This window comes from Phyllobates terribilis, unplaced genomic scaffold (genome assembly GCF_046119375.1).
Source record: "Phyllobates terribilis strain yellow unplaced genomic scaffold, ASM4611937v1 Scaffold_14__1_contigs__length_39327217, whole genome shotgun sequence".
Classification (NCBI taxonomy): Eukaryota; Metazoa; Chordata; class Amphibia; order Anura; family Dendrobatidae; genus Phyllobates; species Phyllobates terribilis.
In genome coordinates, this window is record NW_027362774.1 from 14191319 (window position 1) to 14213380 (window position 22062).

The window sequence follows — 22062 nt, forward strand, 5'->3', positions numbered from 1 at the left end:
AGCGTGAGCGCCGGAGCGTGAGCGTCAGAGCGTGAGCGTCAGACCGTCACAGCGTGAGTGTCCGAGCGTGAGCGTCAGAGCGTGAGCTTGAGCGTCCGAGTGTGTGAGCGTCACAGCGTGAGCGTCCGAGCGTGAGCGTCTGAGCGTGAGTGTCCGAGCGTGAGCGTCTGAGCGTGAGCATCTGAGCGTCTGAGTGTGAGCGTCCGAGCGTGAGCGTGAGAGTCTGAGCGTGAGCGTCCGAGCTAGAGTGTGTGAGTGTGAGCGTCCGAGCGTGAGCGTCACAGCGTGAGCGTCCGAGCGTGTGAGCGTCTGAGCATGAGTGTCCGAGCGTGAGCGTCTGAGCGTGAGCATCTGAGCGTCTGAGCGTGAGCGTCTGAGCGTGAGTGTCCGAGCGTGAGCGTGAGAGTCTGAGCGTAAGCGTCCGAGCTAGAGCGTGTGAGCCTGAGCGTCCGAGCGTGAGCGTCCGAGCGTGAGCGTCTGAGCGTGAGCGTCCGAGCAAGAGCGTGAGCGTCAGTGTCCGAGCGTGAGCGTCAGAGCGTGAGCGTCAGAGCGTGAGCGAGAGCGTGAGCGTCAGAGAGTGAGCGGCGTCCGAGCGTGAGCGTCAGAGCGTGAGTGTGAGCGTCAGAGCGTGAGTGTCCGAGCGTGAGCGTCCGAGCGTGAGCGTGAGCGTCAGAGCGAGAGCGTCCGAGCGTGAGCGTCCGAGCGTGATTGTGAGCATCCGAGCGTGAGCGTCAGAGCGTGGGCGTCCGAGTGTTAGCGTCCGAGCATGAGCGACCGAGCGTGAGCGTCAGAGCATGAGCGAGAGCGTGAGCGTGAGCGTCAGAGCGTGAGCGGCGTCCGAGCGTGAGCGTCAGAGCGTGAGTGTGAGCGGCGTCAGAGCGTGAGCGGCGTCCGAGCGTGAGCGTCAGAGTGTGAGCGTGAGCGTCAGAGCGAGAGCGTCCGAGCGTGATTGTGAGCATCCGAGCGTGAGCGTCAGAGCGTGGGCGTCCGAGCGTTAGCGTCCGAGCGTTAGCGTCCGAGCGTGAGCGTCCGAGCGTGAGCGTCAGAGCGTGAGTGTGAGCGTCCGAGCGTGAGCGTCAGAGCGTGAGCGTCAGAGCGTGAGCGTGAGTGTCCGAGCGTGAGCGTCCGAGCGTGAGCGTCAGAGCGTGAGCGTCAGAGCGTGAGCGTGAGCGTCAGAGAGTGAGCGGCGTCCGAGCGTGAGCGTCAGAGCGTGAGTGTGAGCGTCAGAGCGTGAGTGTCCGAGCGTGATCGTCCGAGCGTGAGCGTGAGCGTCAGAGCGAGAGCGTCCGAGCGTGATTGTGAGCATCCGAGCGTGAGCGTCAGAGCGTGGGCGTCCGAGTGTTAGCGTCCGAGCGTGAGCGACCGAGCGTGAGCGTCAGAGCATGAGCGAGAGCGTGAGCGTCAGAGCGTGAGCGGCGTCCGAGCGTGAGCGGCGTCCGAGCGTGAGCATCAGAGCGTGAGTGTGAGTGGCGTCAGAGCGTGAGCGGCGTCCGAGCGTGAGCGTCAGAGTGTGAGCGTGAGCGTCAGAGCGAGAGCGTCCGAGCGTGATTGTGAGCATCCGGGCTTGAGCGTCAGAGCGTGGGCGTCCGAGCGTTAGCGTCCGAGCGTGAGCGTCAGAGCGTGAGTGTGAGCGTCCGAGCGTGAGTGTCCGAGTGTGAGTGTGAGCGTCCGAGCGTGAGTGTCCGAGTGTGAGCGTCAGAGCGTGAGCATGAGCGTCAGAGCGTGAGCGTCCGAGCGTGAGCGTCCGAGAGTGAGCGTCAGAGCGTGAGCGTGTGAGCGTCAGAGCGTGAGCGTGAGTGTCCGAGCGTGAGCGTCAGAGCGTGAGCGTGAGCATCAGAGCGTGAGTGTCCGAGCGTGAGCGTCAGAGAGTGAGTGTGAGCGTCAGAGCCTGAGCGTCCGAGCATGAGCGTCAGAGCGTGAGCGTCCGAGCGGGAGCGTGAGCGTGAGCGTCAGAGCATGAGCGTCAGAGCGTGAGTGTCAGAGCCTGAGCGTCAGAGCCTGAGCGTAAGCGTCACAGCGTGAGCGTCCGAGCGTGAGCGTCTGAGCGTGAGTGTCCGAGCGTGAGCGTCTGAGCGTGAGCATCTGAGCGTCTGAGTGTGAGCGTCCGAGCGTGAGCGTGAGAGTCTGAGCGTGAGCGTCCGAGCTAGAGTGTGTGAGTGTGAGCGTCCGAGCGTGAGCGTCACAGCGTGAGCGTCCGAGCGTGTGAGCGTCTGAGCATGAGTGTCCGAGCGTGAGCGTCTGAGCGTGAGCATCTGAGCGTCTGAGCGTGAGCGTCTGAGCGTGAGTGTCCGAGCGTGAGCGTGAGAGTCTGAGCGTAAGCGTCCGAGCTAGAGCGTGTGAGCCTGAGCGTCCGAGCGTGAGCGTCTGAGCGTGAGCGTCCGAGCAAGAGCGTGAGCGTCAGTGTCCGAGCGTGAGCGTCCGAGCGTGAGCGTCAGAGCGTGAGCGAGAGCGTGAGCGTCAGAGAGTGAGCGGCGTCCGAGCGTGAGCGTCAGAGCGTGAGTGTGAGCGTCAGAGCGTGAGTGTCCGAGCGTGAGCGTCCGAGCGTGAGCGTCAGAGCGAGAGCGTCCGAGCGTGAGCGTCCGAGCGTGATTGTGAGCATCCGAGCGTGAGCGTCAGAGCGTGGGCGTCCGAGTGTTAGCGTCCGAGCGTGAGCGACCGAGCGTGAGCGTCAGAGCATGAGCGAGAGCGTGAGCGTGAGCGTCAGAGCGTGAGCGGCGTCCGAGCGTGAGCGTCAGAGCGTGAGCGGCGTCAGAGCGTGAGCGGCGTCCGAGCGTGAGCGTCAGAGTGTGAGCGTGAGCGTCAGAGCGAGAGCGTGAGCGTCAGAGCGAGAGCGTCCGAGCGTGATTGTGAGCATCCGAGCGTGAGCGTCAGAGCGTGGGCGTCCGAGCGTTAGCGTCCGAGCGTGAGCGTCCGAGCGTGAGTGTGAGCGTCAGAGCGTGAGCGTCAGAGCGTGAGCGTGAGTGTCCGAGCGTGAGCGTCCGAGCGTGAGCGTCAGAGCGTGAGCGAGAGCGTGAGCGTCAGAGAGTGAGTGTGAGCGTCAGAGCCTGAGCGTCCGAGCGTGAGCGTCAGAGCGTGAGCGTCCGAGCGGGAGCGTCCGAGCGGGAGCGTCCGAGCAGGAGCGTGAGCGTCAGAGCGTGAGCGTGAACGTCAGAGCATGAGCGTCAGAGCGTGAGTGTCAGAGCCTGAGCGTCAGAGCCTGAGCGTCAGAGCGTGAGCGTAAGCGTCACAGCGTGAGCGTCACAGCGTGAGCGTCTGAGCGTGAGCGTCTGAGCATGAGTGTCCGAGCGTGAGTGTCCGAGCGTGAGCGTCTGAGCGTGAGCATCTGAGCGTCTGAGTGTGAGCGTCCGAGCGTGAGCGTGAGAGTCTGAGCATGAGCGTCCGAGCTAGAGTGTGTGAGTGTGAGTGTCCGAGCGTGAGCGTCACAGCGTGAGCGTCCGAGCGTGTGAGCGTCTGAGCATGAGTGTCCGAGCGTTGAGCGTCTGAGCGTGAGCATCTGAGCGTCTGAGCGTGAGCGTCTGAGCGTGAGTGTCCGAGCGTGAGCGTGAGAGTCTGAGCGTAAGCGTCCGAGCTAGAGCGTGTGAGCCTGAGCGTCCGAGCGTGAGCGTCCGAGCGTGAGCGTCCGAGCAAGAGCGTGAGCGTCAGTGTCCGAGCGTGAGCGTCCGAGCGTGAGCGTCAGAGCGTGAGCGAGAGCGTGAGCGTCAGAGAGTGAGCGGCGTCCGAGCGTGAGCGTCAGAGCGTGAGTGTGAGCGTCAGAGCGTGAGTGTCCGAGCGTGAGCGTCCGAGCGTGAGCGTGAGCGTCAGAGCGAGAGCGTCCGAGCGTGAGCGTCCGAGCGTGATTGTGAGCATCCGAGCGTGAGCGTCAGAGCGTGGGCGTCCGAGTGTTAGCGTCCGAGCGTGAGCGACCGAGCGTGAGCGTCAGAGCGTGAGCGAGAGCGTGAGCGTGAGCGTCAGAGCGTGAGCGGCGTCCGAGCGTGAGTGTGAGCGGCGTCAGAGCGTGAGCGGCGTCCGAGCGTGAGCGTCAGAGTGTGAGCGTGAGCATCAGAGCGAGAGCGTCCGAGCGTGATTGTGAGCATCCGAGCGTGAGCGTCAGAGCGTGGGCGTCCGAGCGTTAGCGTCCGAGCGTGAGCGTCAGAGCGTGAGTGTGAGCGTCCGAGCGTGAGCGTCAGAGCGTGAGCGTCCGAGCGTGAGCGTCCGAGCGTGAGCGTCAGAGCGTGAGCGAGAGCGTGAGCGTCAGAGAGTAAGCGGCGTCCGAGCGTGAGCGTCAGAGCGTGAGTGTGAGCGTCAGAGCGTGAGTGTCCGAGCGTGATCGTCCGAGCGTGAGCGTGAGCGTCAGAGCGAGAGCGTCCGAGCGTGAGCGTCCAAGCGTGATTGTGAGCATCCGAGCGTGAGCGTCAGAGCGTGGGCGTCCTAGTGTTAGCGTCCGAGCGTGAGCGTCAGAGCATGAGCGAGAGCGTGAGCGTGAGTGGCGTCCGAGCGTGAGCGTCAGAGCGTGAGTGTGAGTGGCGTCAGAGCATGAGCGGCGTCCGAGCGTGAGCGTCAGAGTGTGAGCGTGAGCGTCAGAGCGAGAGCGTCCGAGCGTGATTGTGAGCATCCGAGCTTGAGCGTCAGAGCGTGGGCGTCCGAGCGTTAGCGTCCGAGCGTGAGCGTCAGAGCGTGAGTGTGAGCGTCCGAGCGTGAGTGTGAGCGTCCGAGCGTGAGTGTCCGAGTGTGAGTGTGAGCGTCCGAGCGTGAGTGTCCGAGTGTGAGCGTCAGAGCGTGAGCATGAGCGTCCGAGCGTGAGCGTCCGAGCGTGAGCGTCAGAGCGTGAGCGTGTGAGCGTCAGAGCGTGAGCGTCAGAGCGTGAGTGTCCGAGCGTGAGCATCAGAGCGTGAGCGTGAGCATCAGAGCGTGAGTGTCCGAGCGTGAGCGTGAGCGTCAGAGAGTGAGTGTGAGCGTCAGAGCCTGAGCGTCCGAGCGTGAGCGTCAGAGCGTGAGCGTCCGAGCGGGAGCGTCCGAGCGGGAGAGTGAGCGTCAGAGCGTGAGCGTCAGAGCCTGAGCGTCAGAGCCTGAGCGTAAGCGTCACAGCGTGAGCGTCAGAGCGTGAGCGTCAGAGCGTGAGCGTCCGAGCGTGAGTGTCCGAGTGTGAGTGTGAGCGTCCGAGCGTGAGTGTCCGAGTGTGAGCGTCAGAGCGTGAGCATGAGCGTCAGAGCGTGAGCGTCCGAGCGTGAGCGTCCGAGCGTGAGCGTGTGAGCGTCAGAGCGTGAGCGTCCGAGCGTGAGCGTGTGAGCGTCAGAGCGTGAGCGTCAGAGCGTGAGTGTCCGAGCGTGAGCGTCAGAGCGTGAGCGTGAGCATCAGAGCGTGAGTGTCCGAGCGTGAGCGTCAGAGAGTGAGTGTGAGCGTCAGAGCCTGAGCGTCCGAGCGTGAGCGTCAGAGCGTGAGCGTCCGAGCGGGAGCGTCCGAGCGTGAGCGTCCGAGCAGGAGCGTGAGCGTCAGAGCATGAGCGTGAGCGTCAGAGCATGAGCGTCAGAGCGTGAGCGTCAGAGCCTGAGCGTCAGAGCCTGAGCGTAAGCGTCACAGCGTGAGCGTCAGAGCGTGAGCGTCCAAGCGTGAGTGTCCGAGCGTGAGTGTCAGAGTGTGAGCGTGAGCGTCCGAGCATGAGTGTCAGTGCGTGAGCGTCAGTGCGTGAGCGTAAGCGTCAGAGCGTGAACGTCAGAGCGTGAGCGTCTGAGCGTGAGTGTCCGAGCGCGATTGTCAGAGCGTGAGCGTGAGCTTCCGAGCGTGAGCGTCAGTGCGTGAGCGTCAGTGCGTGAGCGTGAGTGTCAGAGCATGAGCGTGAGTGTCCGAGCGTGAGCGTCAGAGCGTGAGCATGAGCGTGAGCGTCAGAGCGTGAGCGTCAGAGCGTGAGCATGAGCGTCAGAGCCTGAGCGTCAGAGCCTGAGCGTCCGAGCGTGAGCGTCCGAGCGTGAGCGTGAGTGTCAGAGCGTGAGCGTGAGTGTCAGAGCGTGAGCGTGAGTGTCAGAGCGTGAGCGTCTGAGCGTGAGTGTGAGCGTCAGAGCGTGAGCGTCAGAGCGTGAGCGTGAGAGTCCGAGTGTGAGGGTCCGAGCGTGAGCGTCCGAGTGTGAGCGTCAGAGCGTGAGTGTCTGAGCGTGAGCATCCGAGCGTGAGCGTCCGAGCGTGAGCATCCAAGCGTGAGCGTGAGTGTCGAAGCGTGAGCGACCGAGCGTGAGCGTGAGAGCGTGAGCGTCAGAGTGTGAGCGTCTGAGGGTGTGAGGGTGAGTGTGTGAGCGGGTGAGGGTGAGCGTGTGAGGGTGAGCCGCTAACGGCTGCCATCTTGTTCTGAAATCCCGCGTCGCTGATTGGCCGCGGCCTGACCAATCAGCGACGTGGGATTTCCTAGACAGACAGACAGACAGACAGGATAAGACAATTATATATATTACATGCATTGAATTAAACACTTAGTTGTAAGTTCAGAAAGGTTACCCCATTGCAAGAAACTATGACCTTTTGTTCAGTTGTAAAAAAATAAATAAAATCAGAAAAACGATATTTACTCACCCTCATCAGGTCCAGCAATGAGTCTCTGCTGCTGGCCCGGTCTGTTGTTTGGCTGCAGTAAAATAACTGAGCTCTGCTAATTTAGATGGCATGATTGACTGCAGCGCTGTCGACATGATATCACCGCAGCAGCCAATTAACACAGACCGTACCAGTGAAGGAGACTCAATGCTGGACCTGGGGAGGGGAAGTAACACATTTTTTTAAAAGCAGTTAAATGGGTGAAAGTTTTTAACAATGAAACAACCTCTTTAATAATAGAAATAAAACTTGAAAACAAGAATAAGTACAAATTTGCAACGGGCCCCGGGTGCACGCAGCTGTGAGGACCCTCGGGGCATTAATATGGGGAAACACTGCAGATACTTACAGGTAACTTAGATTTCTTTTCTCTGTCGGCCGGAGTAAACACATTCAGGTACAGGCAATCTTCTGAGGAACGGGGCAGCTTAAAAGAGGCTTGGTAATATTCTCCTAACTCCCTCATGGTGTCTTCTACCTGTAAGCACCTGAAATATACAGAATCAATGAGAATAAGAACATTTTGTCCCTGTAATGGTCCAGTAAACCTATACTTCACTACAAATACACAAGACTCACATGGGAGGAAACTCGGAGGCGTCTCTTACAGATTTCCAGGGCTCCGGAGGTTCTGGGTTACCAAATCTCCGTGATCCCACAGGAGGTTTCGCAAAAGGAACTCCAAAAAATGCATCTATGGCCCTAGATGTCTCCTTCACTGGCACCGTGATGCCCCGCAGGTCTCCATACTTAGTGGTCACGAATGGCCTTTCAGCTTTCACACCTAGAATCAAAAATATTATTGGGGACAATTAATGATACTATTAATGTTTTATTAGTCTCTTGTCCTCAGCGGCTCCTCCTGATATTACATACAGCTCGTACTATTGATATATTTTTTTAAAATATCAGTGTCACTCCATAATCACCAGAAATAAAACAAATGTACATAAACAATAAATGTTTTATTGGGGTACACAACTATAGAATAAAAATAAAAAGATAATAATTAAAATCAAGAAGCAATGAAAGCAAGGGGAGGCCTGATGAGAGACACAAAATAATGAAGGGAAGACAATGCAAGGGGGAGCCAACGGATGGCAGAATACTATCCAATCTGTGGACAAATGTGACACTGTTTTTAGAAGAAAGCAGACAGGTTTTACTAGTCGTGGCCACACCGCCCGACCCAGCCCCGCTTGGCTCAGCCGGAGGTTGCAGTGCCCGGCCCAGATCAGCTCATCCCAAAGTTGAAATGCCAAGCCCAGCTCAGCCCGAGGTTACAGCGCCTAGCCCAGCTCAGCTCAGCATGAAGTTGCAGCGCATGGCCTAGCCTAGCTCAGCTCAGCTAGAATATAACTACTATAATACTGCTCCCTATGTACAAGAATATAACTACTATAATACTGCCCCCTATGTACAAGAATATAACTACTATAATACTGCCCCCTATGTACAAGAATATAACTACTATAATACTGCACCCTATGTACAAGAATATAACTACTATAATACTGCCCCTCTATACAAGAATATAACTACTATAATACTGCCCCTATGTACAAGAATATAAATACTATAATACTGCCCCCTATGTACAAGAATATAACTACTATAATACTGCCCCCTATGTACAAGAATATAACTACTATAATACTGCACCCTATGTACAAGAATATAACTACTATAATACTGCCCCTCTATACAAGAATATAACTACTATAATACTGCCCCTATGTACAAGAATATAAATATTATAATACTGCTCCTATGTACAAGAATATAACTACTCTAATACTGCCCCTATGTACAAGAAAATAACTACTATAATACTGTCCCCTATGTGCAAGAATATAAATACTATAATACTGCCCCTATGTACAAGAATATAACTACTATAATACTGCTCATATGTACAAGAATATAACTACTATAATACTGCTCCTATGTACAAGAATATAACTACTATAATACTGCCCCCTATGTACAAGAATATAACTACTATAATACTGCCCCCTATGTACAAGAACATAACTACTATAATACTGCCCCTATGTACAAGAATATAACTACTATAATACTGCACCCTATGTGCAAGAATATAACTACTATAATACTGCCCCTCTATACAAGAATATAACTACTATAATACTGCCCCTATGTACAAGAATATAAATACTATAATACTGCCCCTATGTACAAGAATATAACAACTATAATACTGTCCCCTATGTACAAGAATATAACTACTATAATACTGCCCCTATGTATAAGAATATAACTACTATAATACTGCTCCTATGTACAAGAATATAACTACTATAATACTGCCCCCTATGTACAAGAATATAACTACTATAATACTGCCCCCTATGTACAAGAATATAACTACTATAATACTGCCCCCTATGTACAAGAACATAACTACTATAATACTGCCCCTATGTACAAGAATATAACTACTATAATACTGCTCCTATGTACAAGAATATAACTACTCTAATACTGCCCCCTATGTACAAGAATATAACTACTATAATACTGCCCCTATGTACAAGAATATAACTACTATAATACTGCCCCCTATGTACAAGAACATAACTACTATAATACTGCCCCTATGTATAAGAATATAACTACTATAATACTGCCCCCTATGTACACGAATATAACTACTATAATACTGCCCCTCTATACAAGAATATAACTACTATAATACTGCCCCTATGTACAAGAATATAACTACTATAATACTGCGCCATATGTACAAGAATATAACTACTATAATACTGCGCCATATGTACAAGAATATAACTACTATAATACTGCCCCCTATGTACAAGAATATATCTACTATAATGCTGCCCCCTATGTACAAGAATATATCTACTATAATACTGCCCCCTATGTACAAGAATATATCTACTATAATACTGCCCCCTATGTACAAGAATATATCTACTATAATACTGCCCCCTATGTAAAAGAATATAACTACTATAATACTGCCCCTATGTACAAGAATATAACTACTATAATACTGCCCCCTATGTACAAGAATATATCTACTATAATACTGCCCCCTATGTACAAGAATATATGTACTATTATACTGACCCCTATGTGCAAGAATATATCTACTATAATACTGCTCCTATGTACAAGAATATAACTACTAGAATACTGCCCCTATGTACAAGAATATAACTACTATAATACTGCACCCTATGTACAAGAATATAACTACTATAATACTGCACCCTATGTACAAGAATATAACTACTATAATACTGCCCCTCTATACAAGAATATAACTACTATAATACTGCCCCTATGTACAAGAATATAACTACTATAATACTGCACCCTATGTACAAGAATATAACTACTATAATACTGCTCCCTCTATACAAGAATATAACTACTATAATACTGCCTCTATGTACAAGAATATAACTACTATAATACAGCTCCTCTATACAAGAATATAACTACTATAATACTGCTCCTATGTACAAGAATATAACTACTATAATACTGCCCCCTATGTACAAGAATATAACTACTATAATACTGCCCCTATGTACAAGAATATAACTACTATAATACTGCCCCTATGTACAAGAATATAACTACTATAATACTGCCCCTATGTACAAGAATATAACTACTATAATACTGCCCCCTATGTACAAGAATATAACTACTATAATACTGCTCCTATGTACAAGAATATAACTACTATAATACTGCCCCCTATGTACAAGAATATAACTACTATAATACTGCCCCTCTATACAAGAATATAACTACTCTAATACTGCCCCTATGTACAAGAATATAACTACTATAATACTGCCCCCTATGTACAAGAATATAACTACTATAATACTGCTCCTATGTACAAGAATATAACTACTATAATACTGCTCCTATGTATAAGAATATAACTACTATAATACTGTCCCCTATGTACAAGAATATAACTACTATAATACTGCCCCTATGTATAAGAATATAACTACTATAATACGGCCCCTATGTATAAGAATATAACTACTATAATACTGCTCCTATGTACAAGAATATAACTACTATAATACTGCCCCCTATGTACAAGTGTGACACCCCAGGGGTCTGGTTGCCACAGTGATAGAGATATTACGTCTGAGAGCAGGTGGGAGGTCCTTTGGTCAGGGATCTTGTGCATGCCACACCTCCTGCCCAGTCTTGGGAGGGGAAGGACTTCCCCTATATAAACCCGGGGCTGAGGCAGAGTGAGTGAGAAAGAAGACAGAACAAGAGTAGAGAAGAGAAGCAGCATAGCAAGAAACATCAGGAGCTCTGTGGGGAGCAGTGTTACAACGAGTCAGGGGCTGGCAGCTACAGAGCTCGCCCTGACTGAGAAGATTTCTAACCGGACCCGGAGTCCGAGGCTGTGGGGACTAACTCCTACCCAGCAGCAGAAACCGTCCGGCAGAGGATTTCAGGTCCTCTGGCCCAGAAGCCCGAAGGCACGGTCACACGCGTGGGACCAGCACCGCCATCGTGGAGCGGAAGCCATTAGAAGGCCCCGAGTCACCGGCCATACGGGTGAGCACCACACGGTACACTCAGGGACGTGGGCTACTTATTCCCGCCTCTAGCAAGGTAGCCAGAAGAGTACAGTTAGTTGGGAAGGCCTACAACTCCGCCTGGCCAGGGGAAATCCCATCTGCTCAAGGACTGACCAGGCCCCTATCACTAGCAAGTACTCCGGGAGGGTCTATCTTTGTCACCAGTAAAGACCCTGAACTACACCGCACCGTCTCTGAGTGGTTCCTGCTACCCCCATCATCCACGTCGGCTGCCCTGAGGCCATACCCCTCCCGTTGGGGGTTATACCATCCACGCTGCACCATCCTTCCACCGGCCTCAGCGGTCTGCCCCGCAGCGGCAGCTCCATAGCTGCATTCAACGGGTGGCGTAGTCACCAACCATCTACTGCTAGTACATCGCCGCTCAGTTTGACTCCCTGGGCACGGACCGGGTCGCCGCCACGAGACTACAACCCTCAAGAGATCCGGCTCCGGGTAAGCTCCCGCGTGCGCATCGCAGCGCGACACAGGCCCAGGGGCGCGTCAACTTTGGCGTAGTCGGCAGGATCTCGTGCCCGCAACCACCGGGTACTGCGTGCCTGAAAAGCAAAGACTGTTCAAACTTACCAGTGGTGAAGATTCCCGCTATCCGTGGAGGTTTCCCGCCATCCGGCGCCATCTTCTACCTTCTTCCCGCCATCCGCGAAGTTTTCCCGCCATCCGGCGCCATCTTCGACCTTCTTCCCGCCATCCGTGGAGTTTTCCCGCCATTGGACGCCATCTTGAGGACGCCGCGCGGGAAGAAGAGGGGCGTGGACTCCGAAAGCGCGCGAGAACTGAAGCCCCGCCTCACGTCCGGACGTTGCGTAAGGTCCTGGAAGGAGCCCAGCAGACGCCGACGTCACCGGAGCGCGACGGAAGGTCCTCAACCCTGACGATCCACTGCGGAGCCGCGGCCTACGGAACAGGATCATCGCAAGGTAGGCCACGGTCCACTAGGGGGGAGGAAGATGTCGGATACGGAGGAGAGCTTCACTGCCTCAACCCCCGCCAGCGCCACCGCTGCTGCAGTTATGCCCTTCACCATGCCCTATATCCCGGGAGCAGCTTGGCTACCCCAGTACTCAGGGGAGTCACATACCCTGCATGACTTTAGAGAAAAGCTGGATAGCCTCTTCCAGGTGTACCCCCTCACAGAAGAGCAAAAAGTGAGCATCCTGGTGGCCCAACTAACTGGGGCAGCCAAAAGGGAAGTAAAATCCTGGCCACCTGGGAGGAAGACTGTCGCAGGGATACTAACCCGGCTGAAGGACACCTTTGATACCCGCACCTCAGCCGAGATTAAGCTTAGATTCTACGGGTGCAAGCAGCGAGCGCATGAGAGTATAAGGGACTATGCACTAAACCTACAAGAGGCCCTGAGGGCCATAAAGCAGACCGACCCTGATGGGGTGGGAAACGAGGACAGGCTGTTGACTGAACAATTTATAGAGGGTTTATATTGCAATGCCCACCGAACCCAGTTGCGGGCAATGGCCTTACAGGATCCCCATCTGGACTTTGCACAGTTCAAGGACAGAGCCATCCGGGTGCTCCGAGAACCGACACCGGGTGGCGTTGTGACCCACAGGCGCCCAGCTATCACTTACCACCAGGAGGCGGCGCCCTTGTCGGCAGGGCCTGTGGGAGCTGATGCGCAGGCTTTGGACAATGACTCGGCTCCAGACCTACGCCATCAGGTCCAAGAGCTAGCTAAGAGCGTTGCTGCGCTAACCCGAACTGTGCAGTCTTTACAGGTTTCCACCCCAGGGAAGATCCAGCTGGCATCCGGACCGGAGGACATCCCGTGGCGTCGACCAAGGAGGACCCCACCGGCCAGAGGAAGACCCAGTGACCGATACAGCGAGGACGGACGACCCATCTGCCGCCGCTGCAATCAACCCGGACATATGGAAAGGTACTGTTCTTTAAACGGGCACAACCTGGGGTAGAGGGCCAACCCCCAGGAAAAAGATCACCAGGCCCATCGAACTGGCGCGACAGATATGTGGGAGGACGTCCAGTCTTGCCTGTGGTACTGGATGGCATTCCCATGAGTGCCCTACTGGACACCGGGTCACAGGTCACCACTATCCCGTACGTGCTCTTTAAGCAGTACTGGAATGACTCGGATATTACCCGCTACCCTGACGACGACTTGAGTATCATCGCCAGCAATGGCCAGCCCGTGCCACAGATCGGATTTAAAGAGGTGACCATCAAAATCGGTAGAGTCGAACTGGCAGCACAGGGACTGATCATTGTAGACATTGACAAACATGAGAGCCACCCAAAAATAACTCTAGGAACTAATGTAATTGAGAATTGTCTTGCAGAGGTGATTTTCCTTCTACAGCAGGTTGCCAAGAACGCCAGCTCCGGCGAGCAGCGAGTGCTCCAGAAAGAGATCCGGGCACTGATGCGACGGCAACAGGTGGAACTCTCCGGCGGTGAGATTGGTAGCGTAAGAATGTGTGACCCTTTCCCTATTGCCATGCCCCCAAAAAGCGAAATGATGATTTGGTGCCGGGCAGCTATTGGTCTGAGAGGTAGAGATTACCAGGCAATGGTAGAACCAGTTTACTCAGACAGTAGGCCCACCATTTTGACAGCACGGGGGGTGGTCAATGTACGCCATGGGAGGGTGCCCGTTCGCATAATCAATATCGGGGAGAGGGAAGTGTACCTGCCCCGGTATGCCACGCTAGCAAAATTATATACCATCAACCAAAACTCTATACAGTCTGTGGAACCCTTGCCTCCATCTCACCCGGAGGAAGGTAACGGCTCTAAGAAAGTAATGGAGGATTGGTGTCAGCAACTACACTTGGGAACTGACTCCACTCCCTCCCACCAGAAACAGGGAGTCTACCGGGTGGTTCAAGAGTATGAGAGAGTGTTTAGTAAACACCCGTTAGACTTCGGGCGAGTCAAGGGGGTAGAACACCGCATCCCCACGGGAGATCATCCTCCCATAAAAGAGAGGTATCGACCCGTACCCCCTGCACATTACCAACACGCCAAGGGGATGCTTAGAGACATGAAGGAGGCTGGGGTAATCCGGGATAGCTGTAGCCCCTGGGCAGCCCCGCTAGTTTTAGTCAAAAAGAAAGACAACACCATGAGGATGTGTGTAGATTACCGGAAAATCAACCGTATCACACACAAGGATGCGTACCCCTTACCAAGGATAGAGGAGTCATTGGCTGCTTTAAGATCTGCTAACTTCTTCTCTACCTTGGATCTCACTAGCGGGTACTGGCAGGTTCCTGTAGCAGAGGCGGACCGGGAGAAGACCGCATTCACCACCCCGATGGGACTTAGTGAGTTCACCTGCATGCCGTTCGGACTCTGCAACGCCCCAGGAACCTTCCAACGATTAATGGAGTGCTGTCTGGGCCACAGAAACTTCGAGACGGTCCTGTTGTACCTGGACGATGTCATCGTATACTCCAAAACTTATGAGGACCACCTGAAACACCTGGCGGAGGTGTTCGAAGCTCTGGCGAGTTACGGCCTAAAGGTGAAACCCTCCAAGTGTCACCTCCTGAAACCAAAGGTGCAGTACCTGGGACACGTGGTGAGCGCTGACGGAGTGGCTCCCGACCCCGATAAGATCACCGCAATTAAGGGATGGCCAAGCCCCTCCAGCGTAAAAGAAGTGCGGCAGTTCCTCGGGTTGGTAGGCTACTACCGAAGGTTTATTCCCGGTTTCACCAAAAAGGCAGCGCCTATGCAGGACCTCCTGATAGGCCAGTCCCGGAAGGCCAAGAACCAGAAGCCGCCCTTCAAATGGGAAGAGCTAGAAGAAGAGTCCTTCCGCCAGCTGAAGATGGCCCTCACGGGGGATGAAATCTTGGCGTACCCGGATTATAGCCAGCCCTTCATCCTCTACACCGACGCCAGTAACATCGGGCTAGGAGCCGTACTGTCCCAGATCCAGCAGGGGAAAGAACGAGTAATCGCCTACGCCAGCCGAAAACTGCGACCCACCGAAAGGAACCCCGAGAATTATAGCTCATTTAAGCTAGAGTTCCTGGCCGTGGTATGGGCAGTCACTGAGCGCTTTAAGCATTACCTTGCTTCTTCCCGGTTCACCGTGTACACGGATAACAACCCGTTGACACACCTGGACACGGCAAGACTCGGTGCCCTGGAGCAGAGGTGGATGGCCCGTCTGTCCAACTACGAGTTCATAATCAAATACCGGGCAGGGCGCTCCAATACTAACGCGGACGCCCTGTCCAGGATGCCCAACCTGCCGGACGAAGGAGAAGATCCGGAGGGACTGGAGGAAATTGAACTCCCTGCGTTCCACCGTCATGGGACTATCCAGTATTCCCACCGGGTAAGGAGTAAGCAGGCTACTACGTTGAACCCCTTACCTCACTACAACTGGGCGGAAACGCAAGACAGCGACCCTGCCGTCCGACTGGTGAAGGAGATGCTGACTCGGCCGGAGGCTCGCCTTGAACCAGACGCTCCGGAGGAAGCCAAACAACTATGGGCAGAGAAGAGTCGACTGTTCCTTTACAAAGGGAAGTTGTGCCGCAGAATGGTTAACTCCCGGACGCATGAATTACTCTGGCAAGTAGTGGTGCCACGAAGAGACGCAGCCATGGTGATGGAGGCATACCACGACGGAGCTGGACACTTCGGGTGGAAGAAGCTGGAGTTCCTGCTGCGCGAGCGATTCCACTGGGTAGGCATGAGGGGAACCATTGAGAAGTGGTGCAGAGACTGTGGCCCGTGCAACCTGAGAAGGAAGGACCGCGCCAGCCAGAAGACTCCCCTGCAGTCCATCGTCACCCGGCAACCGTTGGAACTGGTAGCCTTGGATCATGTAAAACTGACCCCAAGCAGAAGTGGCTACGTCTACGCGTTAACCATCGTGGATCATTACTCCCGGTTTCTGGTTGTCGTCCCCGTCAAGGACTTAACGGCTCAAACAGCAGCTAGAGCCTTCCAGCAGCACTTTTGCCGTCCACACGGGTACCCGGACCAAGTGCTGACGGACCAGGGACCTGCCTTTGAAGCGGAGGTCTTCCAGGAATTCTGCAATCTGTATGGCTGCCGGAAGATAAGGACGACACCCTACCATCCGCAGACTAATGGACTTTGTGAAAAAATGAACCAGGTGGTGATGGATCTTCTAAAAACGTTGCCCCTGGAAGAACGCAGTCTGTGGCCTGAAAAGTTGCCTGATCTGGTGGACCTATACAACCACATCCCGGTAGGTTCCACCAACTGTACCCCGGCTTACCTAATGAGGGCAAGACCTGGTAAGTTACCTGTTGACCTGGAAATGGGAGTCCTGACACCCGAGGACACTTCACCAGAAACAGACTGGGACACAGAGAGGCAGCAGCAGTACCGGAGAGTACAGGAGAGCGTGGAGCGAAGTCTCTGTCAGGCTAGGGAAAGACAAGAGAAAACTTATAACCAGTATGCTCCCGCTGTTCCCCTGGTACCCGGAGAGCAGGTCTTGAAGAGGAAGAGACGGCTCCACAAGTTGGACGACCAGTGGGAGAAGGACCCGTACACCGTACTGCCCTCAAGCCACGAAAACCCGAAGGTCTGTACCATCAGTAAAGACGGAGGGGAAACCACAGCCATTGTATCCCGGGACCACCTGAAGAAGTGTCCCGAACAACTGAGGAACCCTGAAGAGGAACAAGAAGACCATCGACCCGTAGAGGAAAGGGAAGATATGGTTAGTACCGTGCTCGGGGACTTCCCTCGGTCTTGGACTCAAGTCAATGGTGCAGTTGTGGTACCCGTACTCACCTTCCTCCAACCATCATCCCAAGAACCTACGGAGCAACCGGTAGAGCTGGAAGAACAGCCGGTCCAGGAGGCAGAAGACTCTACACAAGCAGACCCGGAAAGTCAACCCTCTGCTTATAGTGAGCCTGCCATACCCCTAGTGAGCCAGAGGGCCCATAGACAGCTGCCCAGTTTACCCTTGACAGCTCCTACACCCTGTAGTTCAGGGCCAGACAGTCAGCTCCGTAGGTCCACTAGGGCCACTAGAGGCCAGCTACCCGCACGTTGGAGGATCTAAATGTTTAAGCTATCTTATAATGTTTACTTGTTTATAGTTGCTTGTGTATAATTTTGTGTTTCTAGTTCTTTTTAGGAGTCCTTGGTGGATTTACCGGGAATCCTTGTACATAGTTGGAGCGTAACCCAGGATGGACTAAAGACTGTTAAGGACTCGGGGCAGGACAGGCCCCTACCTTGTTACGTCTCCCTGTTTTGGTGAAATGGACACCTTGCTTTTCAAAACTGCACCCGGTTGCGGACACGCCGTAACCATCTTATGTGTTTTTCTTGTTGTATTGTTATTGCTATACCTTGTTATGTTTTTCTAAAAAATATGTTTAGTCCCGGAGTACTAAATTTCACTAGGGGGGAATGTGACACCCCAGGGGTCTGGTTGCCACAGTGATAGAGATATTACGTCTGAGAGCAGGTGGGAGGTCCTTTGGTCAGGGATCTTGTGCATGCCACACCTCCTGCCCAGTCTTGGGAGGGGAAGGACTTCCCCTATATAAACCCGGGGCTGAGGCAGAGTGAGTGAGAAAGAAGACAGAACAAGAGTAGAGAAGAGAAGCAGCATAGCAAGAAACATCAGGAGCTCTGTGGGGAGCAGTGTTACAACGAGTCAGGGGCTGGCAGCTACAGAGCTCGCCCTGACTGAGAAGATTTCTAACCGGACCCGGAGTCCGAGGCTGTGGGGACTAACTCCTACCCAGCAGCAGAAACCGTCCGGCAGAGGATTTCAGGTCCTCTGGCCCAGAAGCCCGAAGGCACGGTCACACGCGTGGGACCAGCACCGCCATCGTGGAGCGGAAGCCATTAGAAGGCCCCGAGTCACCGGCCATACGGGTGAGCACCACACGGTACACTCAGGGACGTGGGCTACTTATTCCCGCCTCTAGCAAGGTAGCCAGAAGAGTACAGTTAGTTGGGAAGGCCTACAACTCCGCCTGGCCAGGGGAAATCCCATCTGCTCAAGGACTGACCAGGCCCCTATCACTAGCAAGTACTCCGGGAGGGTCTATCTTTGTCACCAGTAAAGACCCTGAACTACACCGCACCGTCTCTGAGTGGTTCCTGCTACCCCCATCATCCACGTCGGCTGCCCTGAGGCCATACCCCTCCCGTTGGGGGTTATACCATCCACGCTGCACCATCCTTCCACCGGCCTCAGCGGTCTGCCCCGCAGCGGCAGCTCCATAGCTGCATTCAACGGGTGGCGTAGTCACCAACCATCTACTGCTAGTACATCGCCGCTCAGTTTGACTCCCTGGGCACGGACCGGGTCGCCGCCACGAGACTACAACCCTCAAGAGATCCGGCTCCGGGTAAGCTCCCGCGTGCTCATCGCAGCGCGACACAGGCCCAGGGGCGCGTCACAAGAATATAACTACTATAATACTGCCCCCTATGTGCAAGAATATAACTACTATAATGATCTTTTTATTTAAAACTGACAACCAAATATTACAGAATAATTACATTAAAATCACAAAATAATAAATATTAAAGAAAATAAATACTGTGTTGTTACATCACTTACACAATAATATTAGATAACATTAATAAATCCCGCCACATGAATGTTCCTCCAGTTCACATTACCTGAGTTAATCTTTATGTCCTTCTTATACACTGACTTGAGACTTTCCAGGATCTTATACCTGACACTATCACAGGACAGGACCTCCTTATTGATGAGCAGGCAGCACCGTGCACACCACAGATGATAGATGGTCACCACATTTATTACATATAGTGAGCTTCGGTTATACGCCCTGAGCTCAGGCTGGAAGTCTCCGTACAGCAGCTGACCATACGACTGTCCCACCAGGTGCAGTAACTTTAGGGACAAGGACACAGACTCCCATACCTGCATACTGAAGGGACACTCTAGCAGCAGATGCTCCATTGTCTCCTGTATATGGGGACACTCTTCCCTAGGACAGGATCTGTCTGATACATTCCTGCACTTTAGGTTGTCTCTGACGTACATCTTACCATGGAGCCCCAGCCACGCCACATCTCTCATATGAGGGGGAATTCTGGGATCTAGTACGTTTTTTGCAGCCTGTTTTACATCTAGACTTGGGGCGCCCCTCAATTGAACATGGACACTAAAGTGAGATGACAGCACGTTCTTATACAACTGCTTCCTACTGAGCTGCCTGACGTCCTCATACAGGATCCTCCATCTAATAACCTTACTTATTACATGGACACCATACCAAGAAACATTATTCTTTAGTCGTCCTGAGATTCTCTTGATGGGGTCCCCTACCGACCACACGGACACAAACTGCTGGATCTGGCTCTTAAACAAACAAGACCATGGCGTCTTCTCTGAATTCTTACAAAATGAAAAATTCTTCATAATAAACATGAGATTAAAGAAGAGCTCAGGACAGGGCATGGAGAGACCACCCTCCTTATGGGGGAGATAGACAATGTTTCTCCTGACCACATTCACTCTGTTACCCCACAAGAAGTGAAAGAAGACATTGGTAAGTCTGGGGAGTAACACATCGGGCACCGGGAACACCACACTGATATAGAGGAAGAGCGGGAGCAGGAAGGTCTTCAGCAGGCGGACCTTCTCCAGATACGTCAGCTTCCAGTGTCTCCAGCTCTGCACCTTCTGCTCACACACCACCAGCTTCTCCTCCCAGTTCACCTTCCCATCATCTACAGCTCCAAACACTACTCCCAAAATCTTTATCTGACCCTGAACTGTTCTGAAGGGCACAGAGAAGACATCACTGTCACCCCCCAACCACAACGCCTCGCTCTTCTCCATGTTCACAGAGGAGTTAGACACATTGGAGAAGGCTGTGATCTCCTGCTGTAGAGCCGCACAGTCATCTCTAGACGACACCACCACCGACACGTCATCCGCATAGGCGCAGAACTTTACATCCTCCACTGTACTCTGCAGGCGACACCTCAGCCCTGTGAAACCTCTATGATCCTGCACTTTTCTGAGGAAAGGATCCAGACTAAAGACATACAACAATGGGCTGAGAGGACAGCCCTGCCTCACCCCTGACATGATCCTGAAGGGCTCAGCCAAGTGACCATTAATCAGCGGCAGGCTTACAGCCTCCTTATACAGAACCTGCAGCCATTGCACAAACCGCAGCGGGAGGCCATAGTGTAACAACACCTGGTACAGGTAGTCATGATGAACTCTATCAAAGGCTTTACACTGGTCTAAGCCCACAATATACGCCCCCACATTGTGCTGCTTAATGTACGTCACTGCTTCTCTCACCAGCAGCAATGAGTCCTCTATCGTCCGACCCTTCACACCACACGTCTGGTTGGCGATGATCAGCTCACCCGCCACCTCGCTCAGCCGATAATACAAGATCTTGGCCAGGATTTTATAGTCAGTGTTTAGCAAAGACAGTGGACGCCAGTTCTTTACATCTTTTAGATTTCCCTTCTTTGCTAAGAGAACCAGAACAGATCTATACTGGGACTGTAGGAGCTTCCCTGCAGAGAGGCAATCATTATAAACCTGCACCAGGTCCGGAGCCAACAAGTCCCTGAACTCTTTGTAAAACTCGCTGGTCAGGCCGTCCAGTCCTGGGCTCTTGTTGGCCTTTAAGGAGTCAATGCTCCTCTTCACCTCATCCTCAGTTATGGGATCGGCCATACTATCTGCCTGCACCAGGTCTAACGTTGGTAGGGACACCCCCTTCAGATAGGCTTTAATGTCATCCTTATCAATATGAGCCCCTTTATACAGATCTCTATAATAATCACCAATGATCCTGTGGACTTTCTCCGGCTCTGACTGCTCCACCCCATTCTCATCTAACAAGCCAATGATCAGCTTCTTACTGACCCTGTTCTTACAGGCAATAAAGGGATCTGGATTATGGACGCCCCAACTATCAAACTGTCCCTCCGCCTTGAGAGACTTGAGGCGATCGTACTGCAGCTCCCTCATCCGCTGCTTTATATGGCTGATGCTCCGTCCATCCACCTTCTCTCCACCATTCATCCTGCTGTATAGCCGGCTGAGGTGCAGTCTCAGGGCTGTGTATCTCATATAATCCATATTACTACGTCTCCTGGCTGCTCCTACAATAAACTGCTTGATGTCACTCTTCATGATCTCCCACCACTCGGCTGTGTCATCACACATACATTGGGTGGTCCTACGCTCATTATAGAATGTGGTGAAGGCCTCTCTGAACCGAGGATCTTGGACTACAGAGCTGTTCACCTTCCAGTACCCCTTTCCACAGACCACAGCTTGGGCCAAATCCAGCGTCACACTCACCATACAATGGTCCGAATACTCCAGGGGGCTGATCCTGTACTGAGAGCATCTCACCTCCCTCTTTATATACACCCGGTCTATCCTACTGGCATTACCACCCTTATGGTAAGTGTACGTCTTACTGGTATGATGAGACCCATAGGGGTCTACTAGGTGGGCCTGCTGGACTATATTATTAAGGAACGTCTCATCATATCTTAGTTGCTTATGACTACTGGATCTGTCCACATTACAGGACACATTATTAAAGTCCCCACACAATATAAATACTTTAGATGTAAAGCAATATGGTTTCATGTGGTCAAATAGTTCCCTCCGCTCTTTCCTGGTCTGCGGAGCATAAATGTTTATCGCTCTATAATGGATGGAGTCCAATGTAAAGTCCAGCATCAGACAGCGACCCGGACAGATCTCCAGGACTCTGTCCACCTGGACATTCATGGTATTAAAGAGGACCCCCACACCGTCATTTCTCTCCAGACCGAAGGACCAGTATGACGGCCCAAGTCTCCAGTCTCTCTTAGCAGCATACACATGAGCATTGCTCTTCAAATA

General features: G+C 52.9%; 1 protein-coding gene across 3 annotated transcripts in view; it reads right to left on the reverse strand.

Annotated features, from left to right (window-relative positions):
• The window catches only part of LOC141175770 (fatty acyl-CoA hydrolase precursor, medium chain-like), a 111322-nt gene that overhangs the window by 22193 nt on the left and 67067 nt on the right, over positions 1 to 22062 (reverse strand). For all 3 annotated transcript variants that reach the window (XM_073659707.1, XM_073659705.1, XM_073659706.1), the window contains 2 exons: positions 7138 to 7342; positions 6908 to 7046 (listed from right to left, as the gene is read on the reverse strand). In XM_073659707.1, coding sequence (XP_073515808.1) covers positions 6908 to 7046; positions 7138 to 7342 — 344 coding nt within the window. The remainder of the gene's footprint in view (positions 1 to 6907; positions 7047 to 7137; positions 7343 to 22062) is intronic.